The sequence below is a fragment of the Dromaius novaehollandiae genome, chromosome 14, assembly GCF_036370855.1.
Source record: "Dromaius novaehollandiae isolate bDroNov1 chromosome 14, bDroNov1.hap1, whole genome shotgun sequence".
Taxonomy (NCBI): Eukaryota; Metazoa; Chordata; class Aves; order Casuariiformes; family Dromaiidae; genus Dromaius; species Dromaius novaehollandiae.
In genome coordinates, this window is record NC_088111.1 from 8,654,465 (window position 1) to 8,670,892 (window position 16,428).

Genomic DNA, 16,428 nt, shown 5'->3' on the forward strand with positions numbered 1-16,428 from the left:
GGAAGACTGGCCTGTTTTGCCACAGTTTTCCCTTTTCAGATTTTTGTTAGAGCTAAATCTATCGCTGGCAAAACAAGCGGGAGAAGTGACTGCTGCGAAATGGCCCCGCTCGCACACGGCTGCTGGAAGACCTATTTTTCTGATTCACCTGGGTATTTTTCTTTCAAGTTGTCAAAACAAACACCGCACCCACTCCACTTCCCAGTTGCGGGCAATTACCCTGGGAATTAGCAGCCGCCGCGCTTAATCACGCGCGGTTCAGCCGTCGCTTTGCCCAGCCGAGAAGCCACCGCGTCCCAACACGGCGTGCTCGGGACCCGCAGGGGCCGGGACCGGCCGCTCCCCGGCGCCGGTGGCACGGAAGAACGGGTAACTCGGAGCACGGATTAAGCGAGCAGAGCCCGCGCGAAGCCGCGGCTCGGGCTGCTGCGCAACCAGCCTCCGGCCGGGGAAGGGGAGCTCCGGCGAGGCGCGAGCCCGGATTTCCCGAGCGCAGCGCTAACCGGCCCTCGGACACGGCTCGCCTTGCCCACGCGGGACGAGCCGCCCCGGGTTATCACCGACCTCCATTAAGACAACGCACGCAGAAAGCTGCTGCCGGACATAATGACTCTTCCCACTGCTCGCACGCTGCCACAAACGCCCTTTCCTCCCGCCCCCCCCCCCCGGCGCGGCCGCACGGGGAGCGCAGCGAGCCCGGCGAGCGCCCCGCGGGCTGTCACCGCGGCGCCGGGGCGGCTCAGGCGCCTTCCGCGCCCCGGACTCCGCCTCTCCGGGGAGTTTCGCAAAGCGCCGAGCGGGGCAGCGCCCGGCCCGGGGGAGGGGGCCGCCGCGGGCACAGAGCCCCTATTGTTGCCAGCGGGCGAAGCCTCCCGGCGACGCCGCGGCCTGGGCAGGGCTGGTCCCGCGCCGCGCCCGCCTCGCCCCGGCTCCGCGGCGGCCCCGCCACTCACCGCCTCCGCCGCCCTCCTCGTCCATGTCGGGGCCGCAGGCAGCGCGCTCCGCAACGGCCGCGGCTGGGGGAGGCCCGGCGCTCGCTCCAGCCGCTCGGCGCCGCTTCCACGCCGCCGCCGCCGCGCTGCCCTGCCCCGTCCCTCTGCGCCCAGCCCTGCCTCAGCCCCGGCGGCACCGCCGCCTCGGCCCAGCCGCCCGCCCCTCTCATGTGACCCGCCCAGGGGCGGAGGGGGGTAGGCAGGCGCGGCCGGCCCCGCACCGCCGCTTCGCCTCGCCTCGCCTCGCCCGCCGCCGCCGGGTCGCGGGTCAGCGCCGCGCCGCCTCCTCGCCCCCGGGGCAGGCCGCGCCGCGGGCGGGCGCCTCCTTCGCTCCCGCCTCCCCTGGCGGCGCTCCCTGGCCGCGCGGCGCGGCCTGGCGGCGTCGAGGCCGCTGAAACGGCGGCACCGAGGGCGGCGTGCGGTGACCGGGCAGCCCCGCGGAGCCGCTGCGTACTTTGAAACTGCCTCAAGGGGGGAGAGCGGGAGAGAGGGCGGGAGGCGGGCGGCGGGCGAGGCCGCGGCGGCGGGGAGGGCGCCGGGGTGGGTCGAAGCGTCGAGAAGGGGGCGCGAGGCGCGGGTCGCCGGCCCTGGCGTGGTGCCGGTCGCCTCCCCAGCACGGGGGTCCGGGAATCTCCCACATAGGCGGGGCTGTCTCTGTACATAGCCCGGGGGGGGGGCATGTTCCCTGGTCGGTGACGGGAAGGCTTTGCCTGCTCACTGTCTTGAGACTCAAAATACTATTTCCTGACTCCTCAGGGAGGCCCTTCGGTGAGACACCGCGGGAGCCCCGACGGCGGCGGCCTGCGGAGTCTCCGAAGGTGAGCGGGGCTGTGCTGGCACGCAGCGGCCTTCCCAGGCGCCACCCCCTCGCTGGGCTTTTTAAAAACCTTTGGTGTCAAAATGTTGTTCAGAAAGGAAACTGTGGGAGGAAAGGGTCAGCCAACAGGAAAGTATCGGTTTTTTCATTTTCCTGTTGTAGGCTGGCATGGGACAGCACGCGGCCTGGGAGGCCGTGTCAGACGCGCTCACCTCCGCGCCGCTGCTCCTCGGGGTTACTTCAGTCCGTTTCGCGGGGAGCTGAGGTTCGGCTTTGACGGCTGCTCTGCCGATAAAGCATTTTAACTCATCTAGAAACTGTATAAACATCACAAGCCTTTAAAATACTCCTCTGTGCTTCGTATTTTAAATTTTAAATCAGCTTTGTTATTATTCTAGTAAGTTTGTGTACAAAAAGGAGATGATTACCCAGAACAGAAGCATTACCTTGGTAAGAGATTTATTTTGAAATGTGTGTCAATTACAGGATGGCTTTAAAACAAGTTTGAATGCAGAGATGAATTGACAGTGGGCTTTGAATATTTTGCACACTGAGTGAACTTAATTTACATTAGATGGGTATCGGGTTTGTGAGAAAAGTTGTATTTTTATAATTGCAGATTGTTTTTCATTTAATCTCTACTGTTTTGTGCCTTTATATAAATATTATTTATTTATTTTGTTGCTTTTGTTTGACAGTTTCTTTTTGTTCCTTCAGACAATTTCAGTATAATTTAATATACTTTTGCTGTAAGGAAAACTCTAGCGCAAAATAAATGATATCCTAATCACTGATTCTAATTACAGAGACAGTAAGCCATGGCAAACAGTCCTGCTCCCACCAGTTCAATGGCAAAACTCCTATTGACTTGAGTAGGAGCGGTACTAGGCTTTAAAATTCTCATAATTAATAGCAAGATAAAAATGATTCAGGGATGCAAGATATGAAAAAATGACTGTCCTATTATAAGAAGTGATCAGTTGGGCTATTTTTCATAAATGCAATGCTAAAATCAGACAATTCCAAACTTGCAATATAAAAAAAGTTTTTTATTCTAACTTTATTAATTTCCTAAATTAATAACTTGAACAAACAGTTAATTTTTCAGTATTTGGCATAGTTGAATATGTAGCTCATGCTGTTGCAGCTTTGAAGTATGTATCATTCTGTACCCACTCAATGAAAGCTATTCTTTTCTGTCCTGTTGTATTAGGATCGCTTATTAATTACATGAAATACAAGAGAGTGTTAAACTTACAGTGTCTTATTTGAGGTTGTATGACACCAGAATGATGGCAGGAATTTCTTAACACATTTGAACTTTTCATACATATTGTGTATTTTGTAAATATGCATAGTTTTGTAAGAATCTGATCCTGTAAGTGTTCTAGATCGTAACACTTAGTTTTGCGTATAAGGTGCTTACTGGATAGAGCTGTTTAATCTTTAGGTGAGATGTAGGTGTGATAGAAACTTGTAAGATCAAACCTTTTACCTTTTTGCCTCATTTTCCTGTGTGTAAAATAGGTTTCATGTGCCTGGCTATAAACCTAACTAGGACAGGAATAGATTTTTGTAAATGTACAAAATCAACTAAAGAATTACAGTGATAGTTCTACTGTGTAACTGTAGTAGTTCTACTATACCAGAACTACTCTGTAGATTTTGCTAATTCAATGCCACTATTATTATTTACTAGGAAGCTCCTTACAAGAAAAGGAGCAGATGCAGGGCAGGTTATAATCTCAACACATTTTTGGACGTGCTCCACTGAACTATTTTCTTCTCGTGAGTAATTCTCTTGCATCTACTTTGTCTTTGGGAACTGTCACCATTCTTATGTTTTAAAATACATACAGATTTTCCTCTCTCCGTATTAATAAAGGTTTCAGTCAACAGTTTTCTAACGATTGATCTTTTTTTCTTTCCTGCAGTCTCTTCTCTCGTCATAGCTCTAATTTTACTACAAGTATGTTTTGTCAGTTTTAGATTTGCAAATCTAAGCGTTTGTGTTCGAAGAACTGAATAGGCTCTCATTCCTGTGAATGATATTCTAATAGCTGGTCTATTTAAATTATTTTTAGGGAAAAATAAGAGATTCTTCAAAAACTGCTGTTGATTACATAATGATAATGGTGCTATCTGCTGAATTTTCAGGTCATACACTTTCTTTATTTTCCTCTTTAGCTTGGTGTCTCTTTTGATTAAGTTTCCACTGAGTAGTAATTTATCATGTGATTTTTCATTTTAAAGGGTTAGGAGCTTATCTATTATGATATTTGTCCCTACACAAAAGGTCAGTAAAGACAACTACATCCCTCACATGATATTTTCAGGGTTTAGGGGTCTCATTAAATCTTGAGCTAGCAAGATTGCTATAGATTGCATTTTAAACTGGATAGCAAGAAATAGTGAATGAAAATTACTCTCCCCCGCTTTTTTTAATAATCAAAGAATTTAGGAGTGGAAAAGCCCCCCTGGTTATCACATCCTTTCTTTGACAAGAGTGGCTTCCCTTTTCTCTGTATAGCTCTTTATCAGTTAATGAAAATTTTGGAAATCATCTTGATATCATCTTCAGTTTACTTGTAGAAAGAAATAAGCTTAATCTTACTTTGATAAGTTTCTTCTTTTGGTAATGTAAATGTTTCATTAATGTAAAACTTCGTTTTATGATGATAGGTTTTGTAAACTTTATAATTCTAATCAAAAGCATGAGCTATGGTGATGTTCATTACATTGACAGTAGTAGGGAATTAGATGGTAACATTTTATTAAAAGATGTGAGAAAATTCATAATTGCATTTCGTAACACAGAAAGAAATCAAGTAATTGCCTTTGTGCCATCAGACTGGGTGTAGACATCAGACACAGGGAGATGGAGTAATGTGTCTTGCTGTTGAAAGGAAGAAAGAATCATTCAGATCTTAGTTAAGGTGGTAGTCGTCCCATATGCAGGTAGTGCCCTTTCATATGTCCTCAGTCAACACACTGCTCGTTTGCAAGTCTGGTTTATTGACACTTGCATTAGATTTGATAAGAAGGATTTTATTGTTATCTGTAAGGAGACCAATTCATATGAAAAACATCTATATGTATTTTATAAGAATACAATTAAATATTAAAAAAAAGGAATATAAAATATTATTCTGTGTAAGAATATTCTTAAAGAATATAGATATATCTTAAAAACAAGATACATCTTAAAGGAAATACAGATGTTCTGCAGTATTTTGTAAATGAGAATTATTTGTTTGATTATATTACTTGTTCATTTAGATACTCACGTGTTTAGAAAAATGATGCAAGTATTTCATTTCCCAAGACAATGTCCTGTTGATAATCAGAGTGGCTGTCACTGAAACTCAGCCATTGTATTTGTATTAAAGAATAGCTTTGTTTCAGATCTAGACAATTAAAACACTTTTATATCTTCAGAAGCATTGCCTGATAGTTTCCAGGCAGGAAAGTCTTAGTCCATCATCATGTCTTTTTGCCCTCATTTTTTATTTATCAGTACTTGAATAATCTGACTTTCTTGAACCCCTAAGGCAAACTCTTTGACTTCCTCTGTCTGGCAGATGAGTTTTAGCCATGTATTGTTTCTTAAAATTTTTATGCTGTCACACACATCATATTTATCTCTGCTGGAAAAATACATTTATAGAAAATCCTGTTTGCGGGTTGTCTTACCAGTTCCAAAAGAGTTTGCACCTTCCATTTAGTCCAAATAAATTTTACGTGCAAGTATTTTGTATTGCTTGGGGGAACATCAAAGTTCAAGCTTAGCAAGTCAAACATCTTTTATGAATGGTGCTTCTTCATGTGGATAAGAAGCCCTTGCCCTTAAAATAGTCAAAGAAACAAAGTTAAATATGCCTCTCCTCTAAGAATCTTGCACTTTTTTTTTCCAGATTAATTTCTAAATCATGTCCTGGATTTTATTTGCAGCTTATTTCAAATTACAATTCTTGACATATTTTAAGGTTTTTTTGAGACTTCTAAACGGACATAATTTACTTGTAGCATCAAATATTACCGGTTTTGGACATCAGTGCTGGTTTCCATTGTGTAACACTGAGAGGGGCTGCTGGTGAGTCACTGAGTAAAGAACACGAGAGTGTCCCAGAGAGAAAAACGAAACACACAAAAAAATGTGGAGGTCCACCAGCTCTGTTACACTGTGATCTGAAATACATTTTGCATTAGAGCTTGCTCTGCCTGTATTCATTACGCATACTGCCAGACACAAACAGGATGATTTCCAGTATGAGAGCTGTACCTAAAATAACAGAAAAGGAGAACTTGGATTCAAAGGGCAAGGAATGAAACCAATCATCAGTTGGATTTTGTATTGAGTTTGAGAGGGTTTTTCCTAACTAAGGAAAACAAAAGAGTTTGATGTAAAGTAAGTGGAAGCCTGTTCTCCAAAAGAGAAAGCACTACCCAAGACTATACTCTGTTCCTGCCCTGAGAAATAGCTGTAGCATGTGATTTCACATCTTCTGGCTAACTCCAGCTTGGAGTGTGTAAACGCATTATTACATGTCACTCTCTCTGGTCCAGTCAAGGGCTGGCAGCTGCCTGGGCTGGCATCCCACAGTACATCTGGCATCCAAGTGACAAGCCGGGCTCGCTCATACCATAGTGTTAGAAGGGTTAGATCAGGTGCTCTTGTTGATTCAGCAGTGAGCATCTGAAATACAATTGCATATCTCCACATGAGCTGGCTCAAATCTGTGCTGCTGGCTAGTCAGGAATGCATAAATCTGGACTTAATAAATATTGGACCATAAATTTAGACAGGAGTAGGAACTGGCAACTAATGACTGTGACTCTAAGTGCCCTCTCAATCATGTTGATGTAACTGTTTGTGGAGCCATGCTGTAAATCAGATCAACACAGATTAAAAAATCCTAAAATAATCATTTTTAACTTGAATTAATCCATTGATTAAGTTTACATCTTGGTTCCACAAACAGTTGCATTGGCACAATTGCAGCATTGGTAGACTGTTACACAAAGATGACACGGGAAGAAGGAAGGGAGGGCGGTGGATGAGTTCTTAAATTTTGTCAGTGGAGATGAGATCCCTGTGCAACCCTAGTCTTATTCTGAGCTGCAGACCATCTCAGGGGCTCTCCATCAGTTTCACTGATCCCTCATGCTCAGCCTGTCTTAAACTGTGCCTATAGCCAGGTTTATATGTTTATTAATATGTGATCTGTGCAGTACCATATCACTTAATGGTACTGAATTGATCCAGTTTAGATATGAGCATGTAGTTGCATTCCTGTCAAGATTAGCCAACTATGAATTACGATATTTAGACCAGGTTTTATCCTGGCTTTATACTGTCAGTAGGGAGACAGATGATACCAACTCTACCATTAAATTGTCAGGGGTAAAACCACCCTTCAGAATTGTGTTTTTTTCTTCAACAAATTCGAACTGGTGGATTTAGTTTGTACTAAGTATTTTGTGCCATGTGATGACCCTAAAACTGAATTTATGAAAGTCATGGAATCGCAGTTGTATTCTGGTGAGAGCTTGTCTTCAGCTTCTCTTGTAGGTTAATTTTTAAATATATAGTTCCTGTTGAATTCAGGTGCAAAAGGGAAAGTGCTTTCTTGTTAATGTGATGTGTAATACTTTAAGTTCCTACTGTCTCTAATTAAGAAATGTCCCTAGTATATTCTAACCGGTATAGTTAGAAAAAAAACAGACAGGATCTGAAGGAGAAAAACATCATTTAAATCCTTTCCTTCCCATGATTACACCAAATATTTTATTCCTTTCATATCCTTATAGATGTAAGAATAAGGTAATCCCATACACTTCCTTGACAAACAAAAATGTCTTGGTATTTTTTTATCATAAGAAATGTACTTTTAATTTAAAAAAAACAGATCTTCACCTTAACTGTCTTTCTAATGCTGTATTTCTCTTTACGGTCTTAAAGAAAATAAAGATGTTAAGCAAGGGAAAGCCAAAGTTAAAACTTGGCAAGCACTAAAACAAAGAATTTTCCCAAGGAAATGGATAAGACTCGTCAAATTAATTCCTGATGTAATTCCATTTACCTCAGTGTAGTTACACAAAGAATGAATTTGGTACCTTATAGTTCCTCTGCGGTCAGAAAAAGATTCCTGTGATCTCAATCAACAAAGTATAAAATAATCATCCTTAAGAAACAAAATTGTAATTTAAGCCTAATAGAACTGCTCTCGTTATTTTTAGTCTGTTAATATAACTGTAAAAGAACAATAGGTTCAGAGAACAACAACAAAAAAGGGCTTTATAAAAAGATTGGTGCATGATGATTTTCAGCTTACATCCTCAGCAACAGTTTTTTGTGGGAAAGAATTCATGACAGATTGTTAGAATGGGCAGTAAGATCAGGGATAGCTTCCTATTCTTGTGCCAAAAGCTTTTCTCCAGTTTGCTTTATTGCATCTTTAACTTTTTCTTCCAATCTCGTTCTCCTCCTCTGACCACCTCTAATTCCGTTGTTCTTTCCTTCAAGTTTCCCAAGTCTTTTGGCTGCACTGTGTGCAGAGATCTCTGATCTGTCTTTCTCCTTACTCCTCTGGTTTCTCCTTACTTCTGAGTTTTCTAGGTTCTTCTCTTCAGGCAAAAACTCAACTGCTTTGGACAGAGGAAGGAGAGATGATTGGACTTCACCATAATTTCTTTTTAGATTTTAAATTTCAGTATGCTTAAATTTGAGATGCTTTAAAATAACTCATTTTCACTCTGAGAACCCAGCCTTCATATGTCAAACTGAGTACTCAAATACAGCTATACCAGTGATTCTTTTCATTTTAAAACCTTGCTATGAAACATCAGTTCCCCCCCAATTCAGAAAATACTTTTAAAATTAACATATTAAGATCTTTTAATGGTGTAATTTAAAAACAGCTATTCAGTGCATTAGTGCAATGAAATTGAAGTCAACAGTCTGATTTTTATCCTTTAAACTTGCAACTGTCAGTTTTGATACAGAGGAAAGGATCTGTGTATACATGCATATAAAAGATGTGAAAATACAAAGGCATTTATTGAAAACAGACAAAACCAGGAAGATGATAAAATAGCAGAAGGAAGTGGCCTCAGATATAAAACTTCTGCTCTGAATAGCAGAATTTATCACTAAAAGCCAAGGTTGGCAGATTGCCATGCTTCAGATAAAACAAGCAAAAAAATTTTGGCCAAGTGTATGTGTTTGAAAAACTAATGTCCTACAAAGTAATTCAAGAAAGCATTTTATTTTTGAGTTTCCTTTCTTATGTGCCTCTTTATGAGCTTGATTATATTTTCAAACACAGAAATTGTAGTTGTATAGATGCTAGCTCTGCTCTGAGGATATCTGCATCAGGTTTGTAATTCAGCAGCATTCAGCAGATTTCCAAGTATTCAAAATTAAACAAAGATGCTGAAAATATATTTGAGAGCATTTTTTTTGTCACTATCAAAACTATTTAAGCATGTTTTATAGAAAAATGATTCAACTATGTTAGACATCTACTGCACAATTTTAATCCACAAAGCTACTGAAGTAAATGCGGACTGCTAAACATTTTCATACTGCATAAAGAATGCTTTTTCATGCTGAGTAACTTCTCCATTTGCTTAAATATTTCTGTGGGGAAAAATCCAGAGCTTTAGCAAATGACAGACAGTTGCTCCTGAAAGACTTTTCACATGAAAATCTAAGGGAGGGGGCTAGTTCAGTTATGGGGAATTAAATTAGTTCTCTTCTGCAAGGACGTTTTCTTCTCTCTGGCCTGGTAAGGCCTCCATTCTGGTTTAATTCCTGCTAGAAGAGAAATTATTTCAGTAGAGGATGCATAATAAGCACAGCTAAATTCTCATGATTAACAAAACCATGCCTTTACTCTCTGTGCCCATCTCTAAGGTCTTTCCCGAACTCTGCATGTATACAGGACTCCAAACCTGAAAAACAAGGTGGCAGATAAAGCTAATAATTTCAACATCTTGATCAGATTTTCAAGACTGCTGATAGACTGCTGAGTACTATTTATTTTCTTAAATAATGTCTCTCTCTCACAGTGATAAACATCTGTAACTTGTTGACAAGAACTGTTATCTCCTTCATATATTAAATCCATCCGTGAAATATTTTTAGATGTATTTTGTATCTAAATCCTCAGTGTCCTGATTGCTCCTATGAAATTTGCTGGTCCATCCTTTGAAAAGAACAGTAGCCTAGCAGTTCCTTTTCTGGCTACTGCTTTTTCCATCAAATGGTGTGGACTTTCTGCATAACTTATACAAAACTCTCCTTTCTGTAAATGTTGTATTTCACTCTGGTTTAGTAATGCTGTGATGTACAGATATTCTTTAAAGAGATAAATTCTGAGATAAATTCTTCATATTTTTTAGCTAAAATATTGAAACTGTTAAAAAGGGAGAGAATATTCTGTTTTTCTTAGATTAGGAAACTGCAGATAATGGCAGATAAATGTATATAAAGCAGTCTTCTAGGAAATGTGAACTTCTAACTATAGACTGTGTCAGAATGCTTAAAATATGCAGTAGGAACAAGTAGAGCAGTAGCTTCATCATACTGGGAATTTGGAAGATCCATATTAATTCCAGAATAATGCAACAGAAAAGAAAGGTATGTTTTTACCGTGCTTAACGTAGCATGGATCCTTGCTACTTGATTTTTATCATTTATGGAAAACAATTAAAATTTAAGCAGAAGAATATTCTCAAGCTAAACAAGCAAAAATATGTATGTATGTGCATATACATTATGGAAAACAATTAAAACTTAAGCAGAAGAATATTCTCAAGCTAAACAAGCAAAAATATGTATGTATGTGCATATACATGTAAATATTTATATGTTTGTATACATGCAGTCAGAAAAACACCATTTCATGTCTTATGCAAATGAGTCTTTTATCTCAAGGTCCCAAGATTAGAGGCATCCTAGGAGTATAATGAGCAAAAGACACTCTGAAGGCTGCTACCAAGCTGGTGTGGATATACTACATTGGTTTCAGTCCAGTTTTGAACCAAGACATGGCCACTCACTTTCAATAATCAGTTCTACTTGGAACTCTTTCTTGACACCTTTACAGAGGCTATTAACAAAAAGTTTGGAGACAAGACTGTCCCTTTGGAGTGTAGAGTCTGGCCGAGTAAAACAATTTCTCTTCCCCTTCTGCTAACAATCAGCAGTTGTTACAGTACTTCTTTAGTAAACCCACAGCTAATAAGAGCAAACTAAAAAGATGTCATCAACTTAGGTAAAATTCTACCTGAATTACTGAGTTTACTGCTAGCCAGGGTGCCTCCTGTTGTAACTGAAAACTGCAGAAAAGGGCTTTAGTTCTACTCTGCATATGCATGTGCATGTCTCAGTCACAAAGCCCTATAGGATAACAAGGAGAGAATGACTATGTGATTCTTCCATACAGTAAGAACAATTTGGTAAAGAGAAGAAAAAAAATTTTTAATGACAATATTTATCAGATTAATTTGAAAGCAAAATTTGCTGTGCTTTAAACTATCGAAAGAAAAACAGCCCTGAAAATACTTTTCATACTCATTTCTGTAACAATCCTAATTTTTTGTAAGGACTTGCTAATAAATATAATTTGGTGTAACTTTATTATTCCAACATTCCAAGAAAATAGTCCAGTATATTTTCTCGATCATTAATAGTTGCTAAAAATAGTAACTTTATTTTTTAACTGTTGCATCAGTGTCAGACAACTAGCAAGATACCAGCATATCCCAGATGAACAATATGTTGTTGAGGAAAAAAAGAAAACATAATATTCCAGGGAAGGAATACAAAATGGTAACACATACTTTGCATAAAAGGCAGTAATAGCCTTATTATCAATGACTGCTTGCAGTTCCGAGAGATAATTTGTGATCAAAAAACACCAGGCACTAAAGGTATATAAACATTGTTAGCAAAAACTGTTATCAATTTAATCATTAAAAAAAGTAGCAAATTATACCATTTAATAAAACAGGATTCCTAGGAGTTGTAGAAGGCCATGGGGTGTGCTGTAACTTTGGACATTGTTTATTTTATTTTTATTACTTCTCAGCTGCTAAAAGTTGACTATTTGTTTCAGAATAATATAATTGTATTTTGTTTTTTGCTAGAATCACAATATTTGGAGTGTATGCAATGAATTTCAGAGCATTTCAGGAAGATATCATCCCTGTTTAGCAAAATGAAAAGTATTTGGTCCAGGATCACCTAATGAGTCACTGGAGAGATGAGAATATAACTACAAGTCCTGTGCTCTAACTGTTAAATCGCTCATTCTTTCCTTTATTGTGTACATAGGAACAGAAGTATTATCAGGTGAGTATGTACTAAAATATTGGCAAATACAGTATTTTAGTAGAATTCTGAATTTTTAGTATATGTTACAGTACTGGGAAGTTGATTTATCATTACTGGCAACAAAATAGACTAAGACCAGAAACAGTAAGTAGTTTAAGTTGCTGTGATTGGCAAACCACTTTATCATGCTAAGTAGCTAAGTAATGTTATAACACGTGGCTTTGTTTTCTTTGTGCCCTTTAGTATTCCCATGTAATATTTATCTAGGAGGTGACTATGCTTTCCTTGGATCATTGGGAAGATTCACATTGACTGTACTATCAGTGGGCCTGGACTTTAAACCTAGTCTAAATTTAAAGGCACTCCCATAAAATGCACAAGCCCTGACCTTGCAATTTGGTTCACATAGGAAGATCCTCATGCTTACAGGGCTCCAATTAAGTCAACAAGGCAAGGCATCAGTACTGATCTTGTGTGATTGGATTACAGGATTGAAGCTGTGATTTGCCCTCCTAAAACCACTTTAATTTACTTAAACAGATAAATCCTAGTATCAGATTTCTTGTTGACTATACTTTCTGAAATGCAAAAAAGATCAACTTGCCTGCTTTCTTCAAATTTTGAATGGACTACTTCACCTCCTAGTTCTGGATTTTGATAAGGTGTGTGTAGGAGGACTGAAGAGATAACAGAAATAACAACTGAGGAAAAAATAGTAAAAGTATAATTTCCCTTTCCTGTAAAACTGATGCAAAATACTTCTTTCTTTTTATTCCCTCTAAGCCCTTTTCTAATACTTATTTAACCCCACCTCAAAAAAAAAAAAAAGTGGGAGCCTGAGCTTTTTGACAGAGTTCCTGTCATAAACGAAGATCAGATTGTATCTACATTGTCTTTTGTCTCATGGTGTAATTCACATCTTCTCATCCTATTTTGCTGGCAAAATGATCTATCAAAACTAAACAAAGAACGTGCTCAAAGTAATTTTTTTTCTTGGTTCGTCTTTTTTTCTAAGTAAAGCATCAGCTAGTATCAGGGGAAAAATTAAGACATTAAAGCCTATCTAAAAAAACTATATGGATATAAAAAAACTTTCTAATAAAGAGCTGACTTTAAATTCATTAGACTGGTTCAGTTTCTGATTTTAGGCTTTCTATCTGCCAATTTCAGATACTGTTACTTCTTAAAAAAAAAAAAAGTGGGGCCTCTATTAATAGCATTTGAATGCCAAATATAGCAGCATATAGTTTATTCCTTACCTTTCAAGCTTTTGCATGTTAGTTTGAAAAGGGTCATCTTGTATATGTCATTACTTATCACAGCTGGAATATCTGTTAGGAGGTAGAAGTTCAGTTCCTTCCCAGGCAGATCAGCTGCTGGGTTTGACAAGTATGTATCAGTAACAAAGACTTTACCAGAGGTATTTTCACTGAGAAAGCATTCTTTTATAGTAACTGTATATACAAACATGGAATTAAAGCTTTGGCCAATGCTATTTCAATATGGCCTACAAAAAAGCATTTCCTATGAGGAAGAAAAGGACACTGCTAAAATAGTCCATTCAGGAGAGGCTACAGTGCCTTATGGATACTGTATGAAAATACATTAGAATAAACTTGAAATTGAGCAAGTGCCAAAGAAGCTTGATGAAGTGACCATCATAAAAATCCAATGATGAAAATCTCTACAGACTTCTAGATCGTTGACATTAGCAGCTAAGGAGTTTAGCTAAATAGAAAGAAAACAGAAAGTGGAATTAGCAATTGCAAGTTAATGATTATAAACACAGAAATAAAATGTGAGGAAGAGCTCTGAAACTCATGTTTGACAGTGACAACACAAACCAGACAGCTTTTATTTTAACCAACAGATTGTAGGGAACATGCCACATACCAAAGTGAAGGACTGGAAACCTGCTGTACAGATAGTATCACTCAGAAGGCAGCTGGAGGGGAACAGAAGAAGGCTGTCTAACTCTGAAAAGTTAAAGTTTTCAGTCTTTCTTGACTAGGTGGGGACAGTTTGTAGTCTAGGGAACAGTCTAGTTTCTGTGGTAGTCTCCTATTTTCAGCCCGATTTGATACAAAATTCATCATCTACAAATCTGACTTAAAATGACAAATATCTAAAGATGCACAAGCAAGTCCTTAGAACGGTCTTATACAGTATCATAAAAAGTATTTCTATTAAATATGTAAAGAGGGGGGAAATACAAATTAATACACCTGTTTATCTTCTGTTTTGGGCTTTTTATTTATATTGAAATCAGAAGGAACCTACTTGATCTTCTCTGAACTACATCAGAATGATTACATTTTAGAATGGCAAAAAATACATAGTACTCACAGTTTGCTTTTTTCATTCTAGGGAATTCTTACTGTGAGCAAAAACCAGAAGTTAGAAATGTTGCAACTGCTCTAACTCTGGAGCAAGTCATACATGCATGCAGTCAATGTGCAATACTTGGAATGCAAGGGTAAGATTTGAAAGGATTTGAGAACCTCTGCTGTAGAGCAGATTTTTTTGATTACAAGTGGCCAGACAGCATCACTGTGCTCAGAAGGGTTATTTGTGAATAACTCACAGATGAAGTGATTATGGGCTCCAGCTCCTAGCCCAAAAGAGAGGGTTTTTTTTAAAAAAAAAAAAAAAAAAAGCTTGTCACAAAAAAGTTTGTCACTGCTGCTGGGTTTTTTTTGTTCAGTGAGCAAGAAGTGAGCATTTGACTTTAACTTTTTGTTCCTTTGTCCTTAGGGATAGTTTCAACAGAATGCATAAAATTTGAAAGAATTACAAAATGTGAATACCTGTATGTATTTTTGTCTTTGAACTGTGAGGTTAAAAATACATAAAGGAGTATTTTGATATGCATAGAAAATATTTATGATAATAAATAGAAGTAGCATCAACAGAAGACTTACAGTGTGCTTTTACAAGCACAGCACAGTGCTTGATAATTAGACCTCTATCCATTTTTTTTAAATGACATGTAAGGCATTCTTTGTATTTTTTTCAATCTTTTTCTTAAGAGATGTGGATGTTTTCAGCAGAATCTTTGTTTTTTATGGCCTGTCATAGATGATCTCAAAGCCAAAGACCACCACCTTGCATCTGACTTCAGAGCCTAATAGGAGAAGATTTTGACACACCTGCTTTAGCATGTCTTTTCCCAAGTTTATCTGCCAGTGTATTCTGAACGCCTTGAAGTTACCTGTGTGCTGCAGGTATCATGCCTATATATATATATACACACACACACAAAACTACTGATAATCCATCTGAAAGTGATAGCAAAATTAATAATGAGGGCTAGGTCACATCACTGTGACAGTGAATTAGCTGTAATGTCCTATCCAGCCAAAATATTGCTTTAGTATGTACCGTGCAAATTCCAGAAGCAATAAGGAATCTACAGTGGAGAGAGAGAGTTGATGCACTTCATAAACTGTGGATGTCTAAGCATATGCCAAAACCTCATAGTACTTATTAGATTGTTATTCATTTTCCTCTCCCCCCCTTCTTTGTTTCTGTTAAGATTGTGTTTTGAGGGAAATGACACTCAGCTTTTATCATTAAGAAAAAGAGTACATGTTAATTTGTATTCAGGATGTCAGCCTTTGCTTCAGAGTTGTCAACACCATCTCTCTACGGAATAAATACAGCACATAAAACAACAATAGCATACTTCCTCAGCATTTATCACTTGTGGCATCAAGGCCCTCAGAACAAAAAAAGTAAGTTAATCATCTTTTGAGTCTAGAATCAAAAAATCAGCTGATAGCAGCTTTCAGAAGAGAGAGCTGAAGGTTAAGGGGTTTGGGGCTTTTTTGTTTGTTTTTCATGCTCAATGTTAAGCAGAAAATAAATGTTTATTTCATTCCTTTAATGTGAATTCTTATTCAGAAAAAAAAAAAAAAAAAAAAACAACACCCACCACCGCCACTCTGGCATATCTGTTAATACTAAGGTGATTTTAACCCTCAAAAGAAATACTCAGCAATGTTATCTAAAGTTTGCTGTGTCCTTTTCTGCACAGTTAGCGTGATTTGCTTTCCCCTTCTCAATGAGACTGCAGTACAAGATTAGACCTACTTTGTTGGGAAATACCTTGGAATTATATTAAGTTTTGCTGGTTTATTAAGATGTGGCATAAGAGTGTAAGAAGCATGCCTATAAACATTGGTGGCTAATACTATTGAGCTAGCCTATTGCTCAGATACCAAATTTTCAAGGCTAAGCATAACCGCACTTTTATTCTTGCACAGATTTGTTTGGTA

The 16,428-nt window shown here is 39.2% G+C and overlaps 1 protein-coding gene and 1 long non-coding RNA gene across 4 annotated transcripts in view; one reads left to right on the top strand and one right to left on the bottom strand.

Annotated features, from left to right (window-relative positions):
• CYTH3 (cytohesin 3) overlaps positions 1–1,248 on the bottom strand; it is a 52,797-nt gene extending 51,549 nt beyond the window's left edge. The window contains exon 1 of the mRNA XM_064520251.1: positions 954–1,248. Within this exon, the coding sequence (XP_064376321.1) occupies positions 954–978 (25 nt within the window). The 5' untranslated portion in view covers positions 979–1,248. The remainder of the gene's footprint in view (positions 1–953) is intronic.
• LOC135329929 (uncharacterized) lies at positions 1,167–16,037 on the top strand. Of its 3 annotated transcripts, XR_010391602.1 has the most exons (5): positions 1,184–1,810; positions 1,972–3,597; positions 11,965–12,169; positions 14,519–14,627; positions 15,230–16,037. It is a non-coding gene; the product is annotated as an uncharacterized LOC135329929 (long non-coding RNA). The 3 variants fall into 3 exon arrangements; XR_010391601.1 differs by lacking the exons at positions 11,965–12,169; positions 14,519–14,627; positions 15,230–16,037 and having other exon boundaries at positions 1,419–1,442; positions 1,749–1,810; positions 1,972–3,716; XR_010391600.1 differs by lacking the exons at positions 11,965–12,169; positions 14,519–14,627; positions 15,230–16,037 and having other exon boundaries at positions 1,167–1,810; positions 1,972–3,716.
• The last annotated feature ends 391 nt before the right edge of the window (positions 16,038–16,428 follow it).